The sequence below is a fragment of the Pseudoliparis swirei genome, chromosome 24 (genome assembly GCF_029220125.1).
Source record: "Pseudoliparis swirei isolate HS2019 ecotype Mariana Trench chromosome 24, NWPU_hadal_v1, whole genome shotgun sequence".
NCBI classification, from domain to species: Eukaryota; Metazoa; Chordata; class Actinopteri; order Perciformes; family Liparidae; genus Pseudoliparis; species Pseudoliparis swirei.
Window position 1 is genome coordinate 2066401 of NC_079411.1, and position 20225 is coordinate 2086625.

Below are 20225 nucleotides of genomic sequence, written 5' to 3' on the forward strand. Positions count from 1 at the left end.
TCAAAATAAACTATTACAACTTAACACTAACTATATGGCATATTGTTTTAAACGGTGACTTATTCCAGCTTTGAATCGTTTCTCTTATTTCTAAATCTCTGCCCCATCAAGTCAACTGCCTGATAACAGTGATGTTTTAAATGCACTCTGGTTCATAAAAGCTTCCGAGTCACAGGCGGAAGTAACAAAACAGCTGAAGTTCGCGGGAAAATATATTCCGCCAAAACAGTCGAAAGTGTTCTGTTGAAACTCCCGCCACACATCCTGCCCCGGCAACCCGTGACGTAATTTCCTCTCCCCTCTCCGTCCAATGCCGTCCACCCAATCAGCGGCAGAGGAGCCGTCCCCGTGATCACCTTCCGACCAATCAGAGCGCAGCTGATCTCACGACGAGAGTTGGCGCTGGTTTGAGTTCAGAGAGCGGAAGAGACGATAGAGACGCGGGGAGCGATTCAAGACCAGAGAGAACGCGACTGTCCACCCAGAAGACTCACGACTTGCTTTTAAAAAGGTAAGTCTGTCACGAACACTTTAATTCACGCTGTGAAACGTTTAATATGTGTGCGCGTCGTAACCGGAAGAGAGTTCTTCTTCTACAACGACTCGAGAGTCGGTTTGCGAGTTCAGCGCCTAAAATACAACAATGTCTTCATTTCACGTTCTGTCTTTCCTTCCAGAAACATTCCCATAAAATGTAGGATGTGTTTCCGATGAAACTATAGTCATAATATTGTGTTAAAGTCTGTATATTGTATGTAAACGTCACCGTTTGGTTCTCTGCTATCTTGGCGCCATTTAACAAACACGATGCATTGTTTGCTCTGCGGCCATTCAGAGTAAAAACAACTTTACTTTAGTGGTTAGTGACGTCACGCACGTTACATTTATAGCATTGAGTCCCGTATTATACTATATGTAAGCGTAATCTGACGGTTGGCGTGAAGGAACGACATTAAAGTGACTGAAACTTTAAAATCTTTCACGTACAAACATTTGGGGGACAGAACGTAGAGTGCGTGTTCTTTACTGGAGTATTTATGTTTTTACTCAATTTAATCCCCTTTAGTTACTTTTCAGAGCATTGTGATATACATTATGATGTATTAATATATAATAAAGATAAGATATTCCTTTTTTCGTCTCTCAGTGGGGAAACAGGATCACACCAGCTGGTGCACAGAGCAGTGGTCAAATACCAATGTAATATTACATATACAGAGGAATAAAAATATATACACACAGTAGTAATTAAAGTGTATTGAACAGTCAGCAGATTAAAGTGAACTACTCAGAAGTTTCTCACAATGAGCTCCATTCAGCACTAAAGGGATTAACTCATTAAATCACACGACTCATTGTGTGCTAAGTTAGAGGGAAGAAGAGTAGGAGCATGAAGTAAATACTTAAATTAAATAGTCATGAAAACAAAGTGCAGAAACACTCAGTATTTGAGTACCTGACGGATAAAGTACCGGTCGTGTCTCAGGTGTTGGCAGAGTTCATGAGGTCGGGGAACACCTGGAACAGTTTTAACAGATTTAAAAATGGTTATTTCCAGGCCTGGTAATATAATCCCAAAAGTCTTGGACATTTCTTATGTGTTAATATTCTGCGTTGTACACTGTGTGCTCTGGAATTCTCATTGTTAGTTTTAATTCGACATTTTCTCACTTTTCCATGTTTACACCGAGATTTCACAAAGAAATTTGGTTCAAAGTCCCGGACCCCCATTGGTCGGCGTGTGTGTGTCGGTATATCGTCTTTACGTGTGCACCCGTTGTGTTTCAGGTCGCTCGCACCATGCCCAGCACGCGCTCCAGCGGCCGGGCTCAGCCCACACTCGACTTCCCGCGCCGCAAATCGTGCCGAGTCTCCTCGCGGCCCAAGACGCAGACGGGAGCGTCTCCGGCGCCGTCGCCAGCCAAACTACCGGCCGCCCAGACGACGCCGCCGCGGCTTCCACTCAGCCCCCGGAAACGCACAGGTGAGCGGCCCCCAGTGGCCACGTGGGGGGGGGGCGCCGTGTGTACGTAAACGCCATCGATTGATGGAAATATTAAACATGGCGGCCTGCGAGGGGACGGGTACCACGGTTTACACAGAATAACCCAAAGTCAGAGTGCAGCGTTTAACTTTTGTTACCTGCAGTAATATTTCGTTTTTCCCGCTCTTTGTTTCCCAAAATGCTCGACGTTTGAATTCTAAAGTTGAGAAGCAGTAAAAGAACACGATTAAATTATTATAAAGGTGTCGCTAAGGAGAAAATACTTGATGTTGATTTGTATGATAATGCATATTTATATTTTATGTATTAAATTTACGACGGTTTTGTTGCTCATCTGCATTTTTTAATTTATTTTTTGATCAAGCTTTTATTATTGATTCTCGCTTAAAACTTCAGTATTTATTTATTTGTATTTTTTATAATCTTCCAGGTGATGAAAACGGCTGTAACCGTGGCGACGCCCCGCTGGGTTCGCCGGCGAAGCAAAGCAAGCCGAGTCCGGCGGCGTCGCCCCGGAAGCCGCGCGTCGACGAGAACTCGCCGGTCTCGGTCCGCCGGCGGCTGATCCCGTCCTCGTCGCCGCGGCAACCGCTCTCTCCCGCCGCCGCCGGGTTGTCACTGAGGCGCCAGGAAACGCTGTCTGGGAGCCCGGAGAGGACGCCGCCGGTCGCTCGGCTCTTTGGACAAAGTAAGAGACGTGTGTGAGATCAGAGTTCACTGTTATTTATTTGTTTTCTTTATTAATCGTAAAATTTAAGAAATCCAGTAAATATTCCAATTTTAGGAGTTTGAAACAAAAGTTTTGCCTTTTATTCGTAAAAAAAAGAATTCATCTTTAGCTCAAATGCATATTTAAAAGTGTGTCCATTTAAAACATTTTTTTAAAAATTATATCATAATATTTGTTCCCATACTTCACAACATTCATTGACCCTGAACCCCCCGCTCTCCTCCAGGGTCGAGGTTCCTGAGCGTGAAGCGGGCGCTGCACACCGCCGTGCCCGAGCGCCTCCTCGCCCGGGACGCCGAGCGGGACACCATCCGCTCCTTCCTGGAGGAGACGGCCCTGCGGCGCCTCCCCGGCAGCCTCTACATCTCCGGAGCGCCGGGAACCGGCAAGACGGCGTGCCTCAACCGCGTGCTGCAGGACATGGAGGTACTTGTTGGAGTACTTGTTGTTGTATTTTACTGGAGGAAGAGATGCAAGTAGTTCAGTGACCTGAAAGTAGATGTTGACGGCTGCAGTGACACCTGCTGGAAACTTTGTGTAACTACAGATACTGAAGCAATAACTATTTAAATCAAATATGAATCTATTTGTATATATATATACAGGACTGTCTCAGAAAATTAGAATATTGTGATGAAGTGCTTTATTTTCTGTAATGCAATTAAAAAAACAAATGTCATGCATTCTGGATTCATTACAAATCAACTGAAATATTGCAAGCCTTTTATTCTTTTAATATTGCTGATTATGGCTTACAGCTTAAGAAAACTCTAAAATCCTATCTCATAAAATTTTAATATTTCCTCAGACCAAGTAAAAAAAAAGATTTATAACAGCTGAGTGTTTGTCAAGGCTCAGGAAACCCTTGCAGGTGTTTCGAGTTAATTAGACAATTCAAGTGATTTGTTTAATACCCTACTAGTATACTTTTTCATGATATTCTAATATTTAGAGATAGGATATTTGAGTTTTCTTAAGCTGTAAGCCATAATCAGCAATATTAAAAGAATAAAAGGCTTGCAATATTTCAGTTGATTTGTAATGAATCCAGAATGCATGACATTTTTGTTTTTTTAATTGCATTACAGAAAATAAAGAACTTCATCACAATATTCTAATTTTCTGAGACAGTCCTGTATATCAAATAAGTGTAGTGGCGTATAAAGTAGCAATAAAATGGAAACACTCAAAATTATAAAATTATATCTATATATAAAATTATATTATTTACACTACCGTTCAAAAGTTTGTGGTCACCCAGACAATTTTGTGTTTTCCATGAAAACTCACAATTTTATTCATCAAATTAATTACAATATGAATATAAAATCTAGTCAAGACATGGACGAGGTTAAAAATAATGATTTTTAATTGATTAATTAATGTAGTTCTTGTGGCTCAAAGGAAGCCCAGTTTTATAGCTTCTCTCTCCAGCATAACTGTTTTCAGCTGCGCTCACATAAAAAGGGTTTTCAACTGTTTTCTACCCCTCCGCTAGTCTTCTTAGGCGATAACACAATGTACCATTAGAACACTCTGTAGAGACTTCTATATATAACTGTCTCTATATAACTGGTTGTTCTGGTCCCGTCAGGCCCAGCTGGCGCCCGTCCGCACGGTTCTGGTGAACTGTATGAGTCTCCGTAGTTCTCACGCCGTATTCCCGCTGCTGGCCGACAAGCTGAAGGCGCCCGGCGGCCAGAACGGGCTGCAGAGCTTCCTCACGGCCCCGGGGCCCGCTGTGTGAGTTATGGTTATATTGACTGTTTATTTCTTGTTATAGTTACTGTTTATTTATTATTATATTTACTGTTTTTCTTCTATTTACTATTTATTTATTTAACGGAGCCTCCCAGCTGGAGCGTTTTCACACGACTGAATTTACAATAAATACATTTAATTTATCAACAACGTTGCTGAAATATAACAACGCACGTGATAATCAGTTAATTTAATTACATGATAAATTATTAATGATAAATTGGTCCTCAGGCTTCTGGTTCTGGACGAGATGGACCAGCTGGACAGTAAAGCTCAGGACGTCCTGTACACCATCTTCGAGTGGCCGCACCTGCAGAAGTCTCGCCTCTGTCTCGTCGGTAAGAGCTTCACACAACAACAACAACAAACTATTTAAAACACTTTAACCCTTGTGTTGCCTTAGGGTCATTTTGACCCGAATCAATATTACACCCTCCCCCCGCCTTTGGGTCATTTTGACCCGATTCAATGTTTCACCCTCCTGTTACCTTTATATTTACTAACATATTTTACCCTTTGGGTTCAATTTGACGCCAGCAATTAAAACCTCCAGAAAATTATTAGAATTAATATTGTTTTCCAAGTTTAAGTGTGAGGCACTTTATGTTTGTTTGTTGACTACCGAAAGAACACCGACATTAAACATTGAATGGGGTCAAATTAATCCTAAGGCGGGGGGAGGGTGTAATATTGATTCGGGTCAAAATGACCCTCAGGCAACACAAGGGTTAAAAGATGTGAAATCACCATATATATTTGTTCTTCTCTCAAACATCAGACTCAATTTAAAAGACAAAGAAAAGGGGGGCAATATAACAACAATCTCATTTATTAGTTTATAAATAAAGTATAAATTATTTTAAATTGGTTATATCAGACACATTGTAGTTTGTATCTGTCATATTGTTTTACACATATTATTCTTTTCTTAATATTAATTCCCAATATCAATCTTTAAAAATACACACGAGACTCTTAAATTATATTTTATACGCAAGTTGTTTTTATTATAATCTTTGTTCGCGGTGTAAAGAGACGTTCAGTGTTTTTCGTGAAAATCCGTCTTTTTAGAAGCACCTGAGTGAAGTTGTTTGTTTTCAGGCATCGCCAACGCTCTGGATCTGACTGACCGCATCCTGCCGCGGCTGCAGGCTCGGCCTCACTGTCGCCCCCTGCTGTTACACTTCCCTCCCTACAGCCGGCAGGAGCTCACGGCCATCGTCCAGGACCGGCTCTCCCAGGTGGGCTGAGCTCCAACACCACCTGTGTGTTGACTTGTAAACGTTTGTATTAACCTGTTGTTGTTGTTGTCGTCTCTCAGGCGTCGGCCGACGGGGTCCTGGACGCGTCGGCGGTTCAGTTTTGTGCCCGTAAAGTGTCGGCGGTGTCGGGAGACGCCAGGAAAGCTCTGGACATCTGCAGGTACGACGAGGTCAACCTCCCAGTTGATTTCTGCTGCTTTTTAACTCGTTTGTTTTAGTTCGTTGTTTCGTTTTGATTTCATCCTCATTCATGTGGCGCATCTTCAGGAAAATAAGGAAACATTTATTTATTTTTTCTCTTGAGTTCATCTAAGAGTTATCATTCAGAATCAGAATGTCGGCTCTATCGGCGTCGTGCGTGTATGTGCTTTAGGTAATTTACAAATAGGATACAGCCCATTAAAGCCTACATTAAAGACGTCAGAATAGCAACACGTGTGTATAATATATAAACAACAGTGACACTGCAGAAAGAAAGAGGTGCCCGATGGAGGAGTTCATAGAAGTGACGTATTCAGTTCGATTGATTTTATTTCCAGGAGAGCCGTCGAGGTCGTGGAGTCCGACGAGAGGAAGAAGAAAGTGTCGGATCCGACCGGCGAACCGAAAGGTGAATAAATGATGTCACCGAACTAAACTTCCTGTCCCTCCCTTGACCTCCAACTCGACTTCCTGTCCCTCCCCTAATCTCTAACTCTACTTCCTGTCCCTCCCGTTGTCTCTAACTCGACTTCCTGTGCAGAGTCGCGGGTCAGCCTTCCTCAGGTTGCGCGCGTGCTGTCTGAGATCTACGGCGACCGGATGGCGTCCCCGGGCGGCGGCGACGGAGAGAGTTTCCCTCTGCAGCAGAAGCTGCTGGTCTGCTGCCTGCTGCTGCTCACGCGCAGCGGGAAGAGCCGAGAGGTCGCCGTCGGGAAGGTGAGGTCACGCTCACAGAGATTTTAGAACGAAATATGTACATTATTAAATGAATAAATTATTACGTCACAAATTTGCGTTAGAGTCCTGGACACCCATTGGTCAGCATGTGTAACGTTCCTTTTTCCTCGGCTGCAGTATGTCAACTGTCCACCAGGGGTCGCTGTGGGAGCCGGTTTAATGCAGCGGCTTTGTGTTTCAGCTCCACGAGGTGTACAGCCGGCTGTGCGCCCAGCGCCAGGTGTCCGCCGTGGGGCAGGGCGAGTGTCTGTCCCTCTGCGGCCTCCTGGAGAGCCGAGGAATCTTCTCCCTGAAGAAGGCCAAGGAGGCTCGTCTGGCCAAGGTAACTATTATTATTATTATTAAATAATACTTTAATGACGCGTTGGCCTTATCCCTCGAGCTCGTCTTTAAATTTGAAGTGCCATGAACTGACATTCCCAGGGGGAAAAAATGCTGTATTGCAGTTTTTTCTCAATTGTATAAAACAAAACAAAGTATCTATACACACAATATTGAAGAATAGACTCAAATATACATTCTCCATCACTCAGGGATGAAATCTGAAGTACTGGCCCTTTAAATCCTGATCATAACAACCATATATTCCCTCTCAGAATAAAAAAAAAACTTAAAATGCCATCTTTGTTTACCAAATCCCAGTGTTGTTTAAAAAAATTCTAAATTAACGGATTAAATGTGCTTTATAGCTCAGAAATGTATTGTATTTGAGAAATAATTGTTTTGTATTTAATTTTTATATTTCATATTCTTTATTTTTTTATTTAAATTATATTTATATAAATAAAAAATGTTTTGTCCTGACTACGGTCTAAATTAACGGATTTAATTGCTAATATAGTCAAGAAAATTCTCACTAATTAGCTTTTTTCTGGTGGCATTTTTGCTTGAAAATGGGACTTTTCTCTCTCCAGTCAGTTAATTTTAATTTAATCATTTCCAGCGACATTGTTTTGGTCTTTTTTTATTTTCTGATTCATAACGCTGAGGTCATCAACTGGTCGTTTCTGCCCTGCAGGTGTTCCTGAAGATCGAGGAGAAAGACATTGAGAACGCCCTGAAGGACCGCGCGCTGCTGGGCAGCATCCTCGCCGCCGGCCTGCCCTCGTGACGTCGCGGCTGCAACGCACATACATTTTATTAATATATTCATATTTTTGTTCTCGTTTTTGCTGAGAATTTGTAGATATTTTTTTACGTTTTTAAAACATAATCTTATTTTTCTTTGGTTTTCCTCACACTGACGTTGACGCTCTGTTTTTTGGGTTTTTTTTTTGGAGTTGTCGATCAACTTTTTTTAACCGGTTATGAAATTACAGCTTTTTGTTCGTTTTAAATTTGAAGAGTTTCCATTTTTATGCTGTAAATAAACAAATGTACAAATGTTTGAAATCTGATCTTGTTTTATTCGCTCTCGTTCCCAGAGACTCATTTAAATCATAATATGAAAATGTTAAAAAAGATAAAGTGAACTAAGTACTTAGATTCTCCACAAATAATCAAACTACTTAAAACTCATAAAAAATAAATATATGATCAAAATGTAAACAAATTACTAAATATTTGTTGACTAACACAAAACAACCATTTAGAGCACGAATCTCAAATTAATGTGACCATCCTGAAGATTTAAGGTTAATTCATTAATTATTAATGCATCAATAATTAAAATCCTGTTATAAACATTCTTAAAATGAATACTTTTCCTCAGACTGTTTTTACACTATCGTTGATACTTTTACCACGTATAAGATCTGAATACTTTCCCTGTAAAGTACCACTGACTTATTCCATCTTCAAATAATATCAGACATAAATATGGACTATTCAAATAAGATTTTATTCAAATATAATTTACTCACAGCAAAGAGGATGAATATATATATACAGGACTGTCTCAGAAAATTAGAATATTGTGATAAAGTTCTTTATTTTCTGTAATGCGATTAAAAAAACATGTCATGCATTCTGGATTCATTACAAATCAACTGAAATATTGCAAGCCTTTTATTCTTTTAATATTGCTGATTATGGCTAAGAAAACTCTAAAATCCTATCTCATAAAATTAGAATATTTCCTCAGACCAAGTTAAAAAAAAGATTTATAACAGCAAAACAAAATCAAACATTTGAAAATGTCCGTTAATGCACTCAGTACTTGGTTGGGAATCCTTTTGCACGGATTACTGCATCAATGCGGCGTGGCATGGAGGCAATCAGCCTGTGGCATTGCTGAGGGTTTATGGATGCCCAGGATGCTTCAATAGCGGCCTTTAGCTCATTTGCATTGTTGGGTCTGGTGTCTTTCAGCTTCTTCTTCAGTCAGTGATGGTTTGGGAGCCATGTCAGCTGCTGGTGTTGGTCCACTGTGTTTCATCAAGTCCAGAGTAAATGCAGCTGTGTACCAAGAGATTTTAGAGCACTACATGCTTCCGTCTGCTGAAAAGCTCTATGGAGATGAGGATTTCATTTTCCAGCATGATCTGGCACCTGCCCACAGTGCCAAAACCACCAGTAACTGGTGTACTGACCATGGCATTACTGTCCTCGATTGGCCTGCCAATTCCCTGACCTGAACCCCATAGAGAATTTGTGGGGTATTATGAAGAAGAAGCTGAAAGACACCAGACCCAACAATGCAAATGAGCTAAAGGCCGCTATTGAAGCATCCTGGGCATCCATAAACCCTCAGCAATGCCACAGGCTGATTGCCTCAATGCCACGCCGCATTGATGCAGTAATCCGTGCAAAAGGATTCCCAACCAAGTACTGAGTGCATTAATGGACATTTTCAAATGTTTGATTTTGTTTTGCTGTTATAAATCTTTTTTTTTACTTGGTCTGAGGAAATATTCTAATTTTATGAGATAGGATTTTAGAGTTTTCTTAAGCTGTAAGCCATAATCAGCAATATGAAAAGAATAAAAGGCTTGCAATATTTCAGTTGATTTGTAATGAATCCAGAATGCATGACATTTTTGTTTTTTTAATTGCATTACAGAAAATAAAGAACTTTATCACAATATTCTAATTTTCTGAGACAGTCCTGTATATAGTTGTGCATGTTTTCAAAAAATAAATACAGTGACCCAAAATGTAAACGTGTTGATAAAATAAGATTCAATACTCAAACTTATAATAATATAATATATAAATAAACAACACAAACTAAAAGCTTTAGTCGAGATGCAGCACATAAAAGTCACTTTCTCCAACAGTGCATTTCACAAACTCCTCATGTCATATATATATTAAACTTTACTGCCTAATATATACATATATATTTAAACTTTAAACATGAGGTTTTCCAATTAACAGTTAATATTTTACTGTGATTCTCTGAAACGTTTTGACTCCCAAAAACCATCAAAGACCAAAACAAAGAAAAACAATATATATATTTATTATATATACTATATAATACATATTGAGGTTTAAAAGTTGCTTCTAAATGTTAAAATATATAAATTCTCAAACGTTCCTAAATCCATCATCACAAAGTCTTTGCAAACTCACAAATAACTTTTAATTAGTCACTAATTATAAATTATAGTTTAAAAAATACTATATAGAATAAAGCTGTAAATATAGTTTGACTCAATGGAGGGAAACAATATGTAAATAAGAAGGTTTTAATGAACTTAAAGATAAAATATAACTGGATGTTAAGAAGTCTTGTAAATAAATTAAATAATAGTTTCAATTTCCTTTTTGTTGAAATGAAATCGAGGCTCCAAGAGTCTGAAGACATCAGAGCAACTGACAAAAGTAAAGAAAATAAAAATAAAGAGTTTAAAACAACTTTTAACTTTGTGTCCAGAATTCTTACAGATAAAAAACATTAAATAATTTTTTCAGCCCCATTTCTAGCAATTATTTATAATAAAAAAAATCTTCTGAAAGTTTTTCCTTCAATAATATCCAATAATATTAATTTAATGTTAGAAAATGTGAGTGAATCACGTGAAAGTAATCTTTAAAAGAGATTTAACATTCATTAAAAACATAAATAGATCGATTAAAATAAAGCGACTTTGTAACACTTAAAGTAGAAGAGTGAAAATAATACGAAAAAATAAACAAATATAACGGTTCACATTCAGAATGACGTGGGTTGACGTCAATAAACATTCTCCGTGAATTTAAATACGCATCCAGTAATAAACACGTTGAGCCCTCAGTCGAGGTCACGTGACGCGGCGGCGACGTCGTGCGTTTTACAATCGTCGGTTTTCGCAGAAACAGTCGTAAAAACGGCTAAATACCGTGAAACAGTCGGTTCGATCGGATTGAAATAAAAACGACGAGGAGTTTAAATGTGTTAACATTGATTTTGATTATATAATATATCGGATTTAAAGGTTGATTTTTTTTTTCTTCCCTTTTTACATTATTTTATTCCTCGATAATCTTTTACAACAAATTCGTTTTTTTTCTTCTTTTCTTGTAAAGAACAATTGGTTATTTATTTACTAAATAAAAAAACAATGGCATAGCGGTGAAACCTCGAGATTCAAGAACATTCATTTCCATTTAAATTATATACAATCTTACGTAAAGATCTTTTTTTTTAACCGTTAAATAAAAAGATCTCGACAATAACAACACTTATTTATAAATACATCACATTATAAGCTCTGAATATTAAACGTTTTGTTTCAAGTTTATTTTGTTCTAATTTAACGGTTTAATTCTGTGTTTTATTTTATTAACTTGTGATCATTTTTCTTTCTTTTGTTCTTTTCATCTTTCGTTCCTCTCGTTTTCCTCCTGTCGTCAAAAAAAATTGCATTTGATTTGTCCGAAAGCTGCTTCATGAATAAACTTAAAATTATTGATCGATTAATAAAAGTATTATTATTTCTAATTTTAATAATATTTCTGTGGCAGTAAACTGGAAACTTGAAGCTAGACTTCTAGTAAATTAACTCGTATTAAACGGTTTCAAACGACATAAATGAACAATATAGTTCCCGCAAAGTTGTTATCTAATACTTATACTGAAGCCAAATAAACTTTAAATGAAGAGTTTAATTTTGCATAATGTTGAATTCATTGGTCTTATGTTATTTATTAAGAGAATTAAGAGTTTTCCTCTTTAAAAAAAAACTGTATTAAATCCGAGGTCGTTTCTTAAATATAGTTTCTACTCAGAAAATACTTTTTAAATACTAATTTAATTTGATAAATCTCGGGTTTTTTCTATGTCGTTTTAAACTTGAGATCCAAAATATGAAATATCAAAAATACATTTTAGTTTTGGTCCGTTTTAAAACCCACCGAGCTGCCAAAATACACACACATGTAAACGGAGAACATTCAAATATTTATCTGATGAGAAATAGTTTGTTCTCTTAAACACCAGGGAATAAATATAAATATAAATAATATATATATAAGTATATATATATATATATTATATTTATAATATATATAATATATATTCTTATATATATTATACATATAATATATATATTATATATATAATATTATATATATTATATATATATATACTCCAGTCTGTCACAGCTGTTCAGTTTGTGTCGCTGCTGTCGACCATTAAAAATAAAAATAAAACACATTTGAAAAAGAAATTACAAATAGTTTGGGACTCGACCCAGCGGTTCCCCCTAGATGAGGGCCACAGTGGTTCCCCCTGAAGGATCCCAGCGGTTCCCCCTAGACAAGGACCCCAGCGGTTCCCCCTAGATGAGGGCCACAGTGGTTCCCCCTGAAGGACCCCAGCGGTTCCCCCTAGAGGCCCCCGATGGGACCCGACCCAGCGGTTCCCCCTAGAGGCCCCTGATGGCCCCCCCGGCTCTACCGCAGCTGGGCGGAGAAGCAGCGCATGTACTCCGTCACCCAGCGGTCGTCAGCCAGCCGGCTCGTCTGCTGCAGGTCGGCCGAGCGAGCGCGGCGACGCTCCACCACGGAGCCCCGTTTGGGGGAGTCACGGGGAGTCTGGACCACGGGGGGAGGCAGGGTGGTCTGAGAGGGGGGGGGAGAGGGAGGGGGAGGGAGGAGAGGGATGTGTAGAGGGGAGAGAGAGGGAGGGGGAGAGGGAGGGAGAGCGAGAGAGAGAAGAAAAGCACACCAGTGTTTTATTATTGATGTCTGAAGAGTTTCTGGTTTCCTGACTTCACTTTCAAGATTCAAGATTCAAGATTCAAGATGTTTTATTTGTCACATACACACACAGGGTGTGCAGTGAAATGAAAGTGGCAATGCTCAGCAGGAATGTGCAAGGGCAACAAGTACACACTATTTACAATAAAAAACAACACAATATTTACAGTACAATATTTACACTAAGTGTGTGTGTGTGTGTGTGTGTGCCTAAGAGGGGCAGTTGTGTGGGTCTATGTGGGGGTCCTGGTGAGGTCGGAGTTCACAATCCTGATGGCCTGAGGAAAGAAACTCCGTCTCAGTCTCTCTGTTCTTGCAGCGTGACTACGGAGGCGCCTGCCTGACCGCAGCAGCTGAAACAGTCTGTTGTTGGGGTGGTGAGGATCCTTCATGATCCTGCCGGCTCTGGTTCTGCACCTCCTGGTGTACAAGTCCTGCAGGGTGGGGAGTGTAGTTCAATAGTGCGCTCAGCCGAACGCACTACTCTCTGCAGAGCCTTCCTGTCCTGAGCGGAGCAGTTGCCAAACCAGGCTGTGATGCTTCCTGTCAGGACGCACTCTACAGCTCCAGAGTAGAAGGACTGAAGGATCCTCTGGGAAACTTTAAATTTCCTCAGCTGCCTGAGGTGGTAGAGGCGCTGCCTTGCCTTTCTCACCAGAGTGTCTGTGTTGTTGACCATGTCAGATCCTCGGTGATGTGGACTCCCAGGTATTTATACCCGCTCACCCTCTCCACAGTAGTCCCGTTAATCCCCAGTGGTGAGTACGTCCTCTGTTGTTGTACCCTCCTAAAGTCCACAATCAGCTCCTTAGTTTTGCTGACATTCATGAGGAGGCTGTTGTCCTGGCACCAGAGTGACAGATCAGCAACTTCCTCCAGGTAGGCCTTCTCGTCGTTGTCGGAGATCAGGCCCACCACCACTGTGTCATCCGCAAACTTGATGATGGTGTTGGAGCTGAACCTGGCCACACAGTCATGTGTGTACAGGGAGTACAGTAGGGGGCTGAGGACGCAACCCTGGGGGGATCCTGTGTTCAGTTTCACATCCAAACTATAACGCTTTTTATAAAACTATATACATATATATATATATGTATATATATATATATTATATATACACGTAATAATATGATAATATGACATAAAGTCTCCCTGAGGATCTCACGGGGTTCTGTGTTCTTCGGGCCTCGGCGCCGGTTCTGCTGGCCGGCCTCCGGTTCTCCTTGGTGCTGATTGGCGGTTGGCTCTTTGCTCTCGGCGTCTTGCGGACCGCCACCACGGCGCCGGCAGGCGCGTCGTCGTGGGACACGACCCGGCGCCCCGCCTCGGGCCGAGCGGCGCGGCGGCGCGGCCGTCTCTTCGGTGCCGGGACCGCCGGCTCCCCGTCGGAGGACGTGGAGAAGACCGGACCGGCGTCCGTCTCCGGGTCCTCAGAGGGGCTCACACCGGGGTCTGTTACTGCAGCCACACACACACACACACACAATAAAACTATCAATATATTGACAGATAGAGAATCATTGGTGGCAGCCATTATATTTCAAATATGTTTTGGTCCACAAATATGGAAAAGTTTCTGAATGCCTGAACTCAGACCCCAAAAGGTCCCAAAAAAACATTAAAGATCCCAAAAAAACCAGGAGGTCCACAAAACCGCCCAAAACCCCAAAAAGGTCCCAAAATGTCCCGGATCCCCTCAAAGGGTCCCTTAAGGTCCCCAAACCCAACGATCCTAAACCCCCCTAAAAGGTCCCAAAAGTTCCAAAACCCCCCCAAAGGGCATCAGCCCCAGGGTCCTAAAGACCTGCGCCACCCAGCTGTCTGGTGTCCTGCAGCGCCTCTTCAACCTCAGCCTGAGGCCGGGGGAGGTCCCGGTGCTGTGGAAGACGTCGTGCCTGGTCCCTGTCCCCAAGAAGTCAGCACCATCTGGCCTCAACGACTACCGACCGGTCGCCCTCACCTCCCATGTGATGAAGGTGCTGGAGAGGCTGGTCTTGGCCCACCTCCGGCCGCAGGTGAAATCATCGCTGGACCCTCTGCAATCTGCTTCCCAGGCTCATGTGGGAGTGGACGACGCCATCATCTACCTGCTGCAACGAGCTCAGTCGCACCTGGATGGAACCGGTGTCTCTGTGAGAGTCACTTTCTTTGACTTCTCCAGTGCATTTAACACCATCCAGCCACTGCTGCTGAGTGAGAAGCTGCGGTGGCAGTGTGGACGCGTCCACCATCTCCTGGATCACTGACTACCTCACAGGCAGACCACAGTTTGTCTGAATGAGGCTTGTGCTGTCTGGCACGGTGGTCAGTTATGTTGGAGCCCCACAGGAACTGTTCTGTCTCCTTCCTCTTCACCCTGTACACCAGTGACTTCCAGTACAACACGGAGTCATGCCATCTGCAGAAGTACTCTGATGATTCTGCAGTGGTCGGGTGTATTAGGGATGGACGGGAGGAGGAGTACAGGGCAGTGGTGAGTGACTTTGTAAAGTGGGCCGATGAGAACCACCTGCGGCTGAACGTGGCCAAGACCAGAGAGATGGTGGTGGACTTCAGGAGGAAGGCGACAGCTCCTACACCTCTGAGTGTCCTGGGAGTGGACGTGGACATGGTGGAGGAGGACCAGTACCTGGTGGAGGAGGACCAGTACCTGGTGGAGGAGGACCAGTACCTGGGCGTCTCCATCGACAGCCGACTGAACTGGAAGGCCAACACCAACGCTGTGTACAAGAAGGGGATGAGTCGACTCTTTTTCCTGAGAAAGCTTCGATCCTTCAACGTGTGCAGCAAGATGCTGGAGTTATTCTACCAGTCGGTTGTGGCCAGTGTGCTGCACTTTGCCATTGTCTGCTGGGGGAGCAGCATCGGAGCCGGTGACACCAGCCGTCTTAACAAACTGGTTAGGAAGGCTGGCTCCATCATCGGTGGCCCTCACCTCGGTGGTCATGAAATGCTTTGAGAGGCTGATAAAGGACTACATCTGCGCCTTCCTCCCTTCCTCCATGGACCCGCTGCAGTTTGCTTATCGCCCAAACAGATCCACGGATGATGCTGTCTCCCAGGTACTGCACACCACACTCTCTCATCTGGACAGCCAGAGGGGGGGCTATGTGAGACTACTGTTCATTGATTATAGTTCAGCTTTCAACACCATAGTCCCTCCAGACTGGCGGCAAGCTGATTGAGCTGGGACTGAACACCCCCTGTGTGCTTGGATCCTGGACTTCCTGACCGCCAGGCCACAGGTGGTCAGGGTGGGCAGACACACCTCCAAATCCCTCACCCTGAACACAGGATCCCCCAGGGTTGCGTCCTCAGCCCCTACTGTACTCCCTGTACACACATGACTGTGTGGCCAGGTTCAACTCAATACCATCATCAAGTTTGCGGATGACACAGTGGTGGTGGGCCTGATCTCCGACAACGGCGAGAAGGCCTACCTGGAGGAAGTTGCTGATCTGTCACTCTGGTGCCGGGACAACAGCCTCATCATGAATGTCACCAAAACTAAGGAGCTGATTGTGGACTTTAGGAGGGTACAACAACAGAGGACGACTCACCACTGGGGATTAACGGGACTACTGTGGAGAGGGTGAGCGGGTATAAATACCTGGGAGTCCACATCACCGAGGATCTGACATGGTCAACAAACACAGACACTCTGGTGAGAAAGGCAAGGCAGCGCCTCTACCACCTCAGGCAGCTGAGGAAATTTAAAGTTTCCCAGAGGATCCTTCAGTCCTTCTACTCTGGAGCTGTAGAGCGACCTGACAGGAAGCATCACAGCCTGGTTTGGCAACTGCTCCGCTCAGGACAGGAAGGCTCTGCAGAGAGTAGTGCGTTCGGCTGAGCGCACTATTGGAACTACACTCCCACCCTGCAGGACTTGTACACCAGGAGGTGCAGAACCAGAGCCGGCAGGATCATGAAGGATCCTCACCACCCCAACAACAGACTGTTTCAGCTGCTGCGGTCAGGCAGGCGCCTCCGTAGTCACGCTGCAAGAACAGAGAGACTGAGACGGAGTTTCTTTCCTCAGGCCATCAGGATTGTGAACTCCGACCTCACCAGGACCCCCACATAGACCCACACAACTGCCCCTCTTAGGCACACACACACACACACACACACACACACACACACACACACACACACACACACACTTACTGTAAATATTGTGTTGTTGTTGTTTTTTATTTGTAAATAGTGTGTACTTGTTGCCCTTGCACATTCCTGCTGAGCATTGCCACTTTCATTTCACTGCACACCCTGTGTGTGTATGTGACAAATAAAACATCTTGAATCTTGAATCTTGAATCTTGAGCACCTGGAACAGGTGGTGGAGAGGAGGACGTTGAAGAAACTGGTGTCCATATTGGACAACCCGGACCACCCTCTCCACCACCTCCTACAGGGACAGAGGAGTACTTTCTCCAAACGTCTCCTCACGCTCCGCTGCCACAAGGACAGATACAGGAGAACATTCCTGCCGACGGCTATGAGGCTCTACAACAGTTCACCTCTTGCCAGATCACCCTAACCCTTCTTATATTTTGTGTTTTGTTTTTTTATTCTTGTGTGTTGCTGCTACTGGCTCGACAAATTTCCCCTTGGGGATTAATAAAGTATATATCTATCTATCTATCTATCAATAGGTCCCCCCCCCCCCCCCAAGGTCCTAAAAGGTCCCAAAACCCCCCAAAGGTCCCAGCAGGTGATAATCTGGACCCAGGTGACGTCCCGGTGAATAATCGATCCGGTTATTGACGAGTTATCGGCGCCGCTCTTCCTCACCTGCGTCCACGGCCGCGTCGCCTCCTCGCAGCTCGGCCCGTCCGTCCTCGCCGGGCGGTCTGGACCCGGCGCCGGGCGCCTCCCGTTTTTCCTCCCCCTCCTCCGCGGGCGGCGGCGGCGGGAGGGCCAGCGGGGCGATCCTGTTCCCGGCCGGCCTCGGCGTGGACCGGCCGCTGGACTCGGAGCCCTCCCAGCCCTCCCAGAACCAGGGCTGGTGCGAGTGCTCCAGCAGCCGCCGGGTCAGCCGGTACTTCAGGGAGTCCTCGTAGCTCTGGGAGAACGTCTCCAGTTTGGGGTCCCTGAACTTCTTCATGTACTCAGACCGGATCTTCCTGGTCACCATGGTTATTGTTGTCGGGCCTTATCGCTGCGGGAAGCAGAATAAACCAGAATAAAACTTGATGGATGGACAACTTGTGGGGCTCAATCTGCTAATTAGTTTATTATGTCAAAAATAGTTATTGAAAAGTCATCATATGATAATGTTAAACAAGTTATAATGAAGTAATAGTATTGTATGTCGTCAGTATACTTTATTAAAGTTATAAAAAAGGCAAAGTAGTAAAAAAAGAAATCATATCTTTATAAAAAGTATAATATCTTTTTTATAGTAATGAAAAATAAATAGTAAAGGGTGTAAAAAACAATCTGTCCAAAATAATAATAATAATTATAAATGTGCTTTACAATAATAATGAAAAACCTCAAATAAATCCAAACTTTCCAACTAACAGTACAAACTTTAAAGTTCTTAAAAAAGAATTTAAAATAATTAAAAAGGAAAAGTAACACATTCTCAAATTTGAGAAGATCCGTTTTTAGTTCATTAATAATAATAAACTTAAATAAATAGTTGATTTTCCAAGAAAAGATTTTTAAAGGATAAAATATATTTTTTTAATAAACACTTAATGCTGCTAAACACCAATTATTGAACTAGTCGATTTCTGATTGGACACCTGCAGCCCCTCGTGACGTGGTCTACCTTTAAGCCCCGCCCCCCTGCCGTCACAACAGATGAGCATCAGTGAGGAGGGCTGAAGCTGATATAGTCTCACTACAATATTACTACAACTCACACTAACACACCGATTTACGTGCTACCGCCTACACACACGTTACATTTCACTTTATTATCTAAAAACACGTCTAGTGAAAATTAACCGCATTTCTTATTCATTTTATGGCCGACATATGATCCAAGCGCCATTTATTTAATACATTACAATATTTAATACTGTATTTATTTTCTTCTCCTCTCTACGTAGCTGAAATCCTCTTATTTTGAAGGTGTCACACCCTAAAACGTTGTATTTAAAAAAATATATTATTTCACCGCAGAGGGAAAACAAAACAGGCATCTTCTGCAGATTAAAACCAACGTCTCGATGTGTATCTGTGCACATTAATGAGGTTTTTAAATGACATGTCCATCGCGTGAACACCTGCAGCTCGTCGAGCTCCTTAAATAACATTTATTATGACATAATAACAACAATAACGGTTGAATATTAACGTCCGGCGAGGTGTTGCTCACCCACACCTCCGTCCAGAGGGTCCGGTCCGCTGTGGCTCGCGTCGCGGTCAGACAGCCCACATCGCTCCGGTCCTCTCCGGCTGTCACCGTACACCGAGCGCGTCACGTGGCTACGAGCCAGCGAGCTTCCGGTAGAGAGCTTCCGGCGTACACTTTCAAAATAAAATCTCAAAGACGACCAGTTTAGGTGCGAGTACTTTTTGATTTGTAATCCTGCGGATTGTTCGGGTATAGTTTGTATTCCCTTTTAATATATATATATATCTTTAATTGTATACCTTTCACTATTTATCTGTATGTCCTTGTGCTGCATTGCTTGTCTAATAACTCGTCTCGTAACTACATCTCTAATAATGTATCATCATTATGTGTTTGTTTGTATGAATATTATAAATATACATAATATTTCAAATTATCAGATATGGGTGCACAAAAAAATATTCCAACAAATATTTCCCTATGAAATGTAGTGGAGGGAGCAGAAATACTTAAATAAAGTACCTTACAATGTATATAAGTATAGTACTTGAGTAAATGTGAATATTGTTTCAAACTAACTTGAAAACAATCTAAACTTGTATTTATTGTGTGTCCACAGACTTTTGGACGAACAGTAAATGCAAAAATATGTTATAAGCCTCTCAAACTGAGATATTTAGCAACATTTAAGCTGTTGCCCATCCAGCGTAACTTTTATTTTGAAAGATACATTGTATTTCTGGCACCGTTATGATTAACTCCCGCGAGCCTGTTGCAGCAGAGAGGAGCATTTTGTAGAAATGAACAAGGAAATATTAATTTCACAGGGACCGGACTGCGCATGCGTGCTTTGCATCCATCTGTGCAGGTGAAACTCATTTAACCGTTTAATATTATTCTTCCTATTTGTCTTATAAAGGGCTAATACAACATTTATAACGCCTTCTGTCACAAAAACAACCCTGATGACGTCACAGTGATGACAGGTTGCATTATGGGACATGTTGTATCTGGTGTTTTAAGGAGGTTTATGCCTCCTTAATTATATTTTTTTACATTTAACAATTGTGAGGACCTAATGAATGAAATAAG

At 42.4% G+C, this 20225-nt stretch overlaps 2 protein-coding genes across 4 annotated transcripts; one reads left to right on the top strand and one right to left on the bottom strand.

Moving 5' to 3' along the window:
* Positions 1-411: 411 nt before the first annotated feature.
* Positions 412-12411, top strand: cdc6 (cell division cycle 6 homolog (S. cerevisiae)). The gene is made up of 12 exons (XM_056408403.1): positions 412-511; positions 1789-1984; positions 2436-2693; positions 2962-3161; positions 4330-4478; positions 4728-4834; positions 5598-5737; positions 5818-5918; positions 6298-6368; positions 6501-6676; positions 6879-7019; positions 7716-12411. Exons 2-12 carry the CDS (start codon positions 1801-1803, stop codon positions 7806-7808), a joined length of 1620 nt encoding a protein of 539 aa, XP_056264378.1. The 5' UTR covers positions 412-511; positions 1789-1800; the 3' UTR covers positions 7809-12411.
* A 105-nt stretch (positions 12412-12516) lies between these two features.
* ccsapa (centriole, cilia and spindle-associated protein a) lies at positions 12517-19342 on the bottom strand. Of its 3 annotated transcripts, none has more exons than XM_056408428.1 (4): positions 19155-19342; positions 17618-17984; positions 13989-14281; positions 12517-12685 (listed from the first exon to the last, which is right to left on the bottom strand). In XM_056408428.1, the coding sequence occupies exons 2-4, from the start codon at positions 17958-17960 to the stop codon at positions 12518-12520; spliced, it is 804 nt and encodes a 267-aa protein (XP_056264403.1). In that variant the 5' UTR covers positions 17961-17984; positions 19155-19342; the 3' UTR covers position 12517. The 3 variants fall into 3 exon arrangements, with proteins under 3 accessions (XP_056264403.1, XP_056264402.1, XP_056264404.1); XM_056408427.1 differs by lacking the exon at positions 12517-12685 and adding an exon at positions 12742-13840; XM_056408429.1 differs by lacking the exons at positions 12517-12685; positions 17618-17984; positions 19155-19342 and adding exons at positions 12742-13840; positions 14784-15022.
* Positions 19343-20225: the final 883 nt, after the last annotated feature.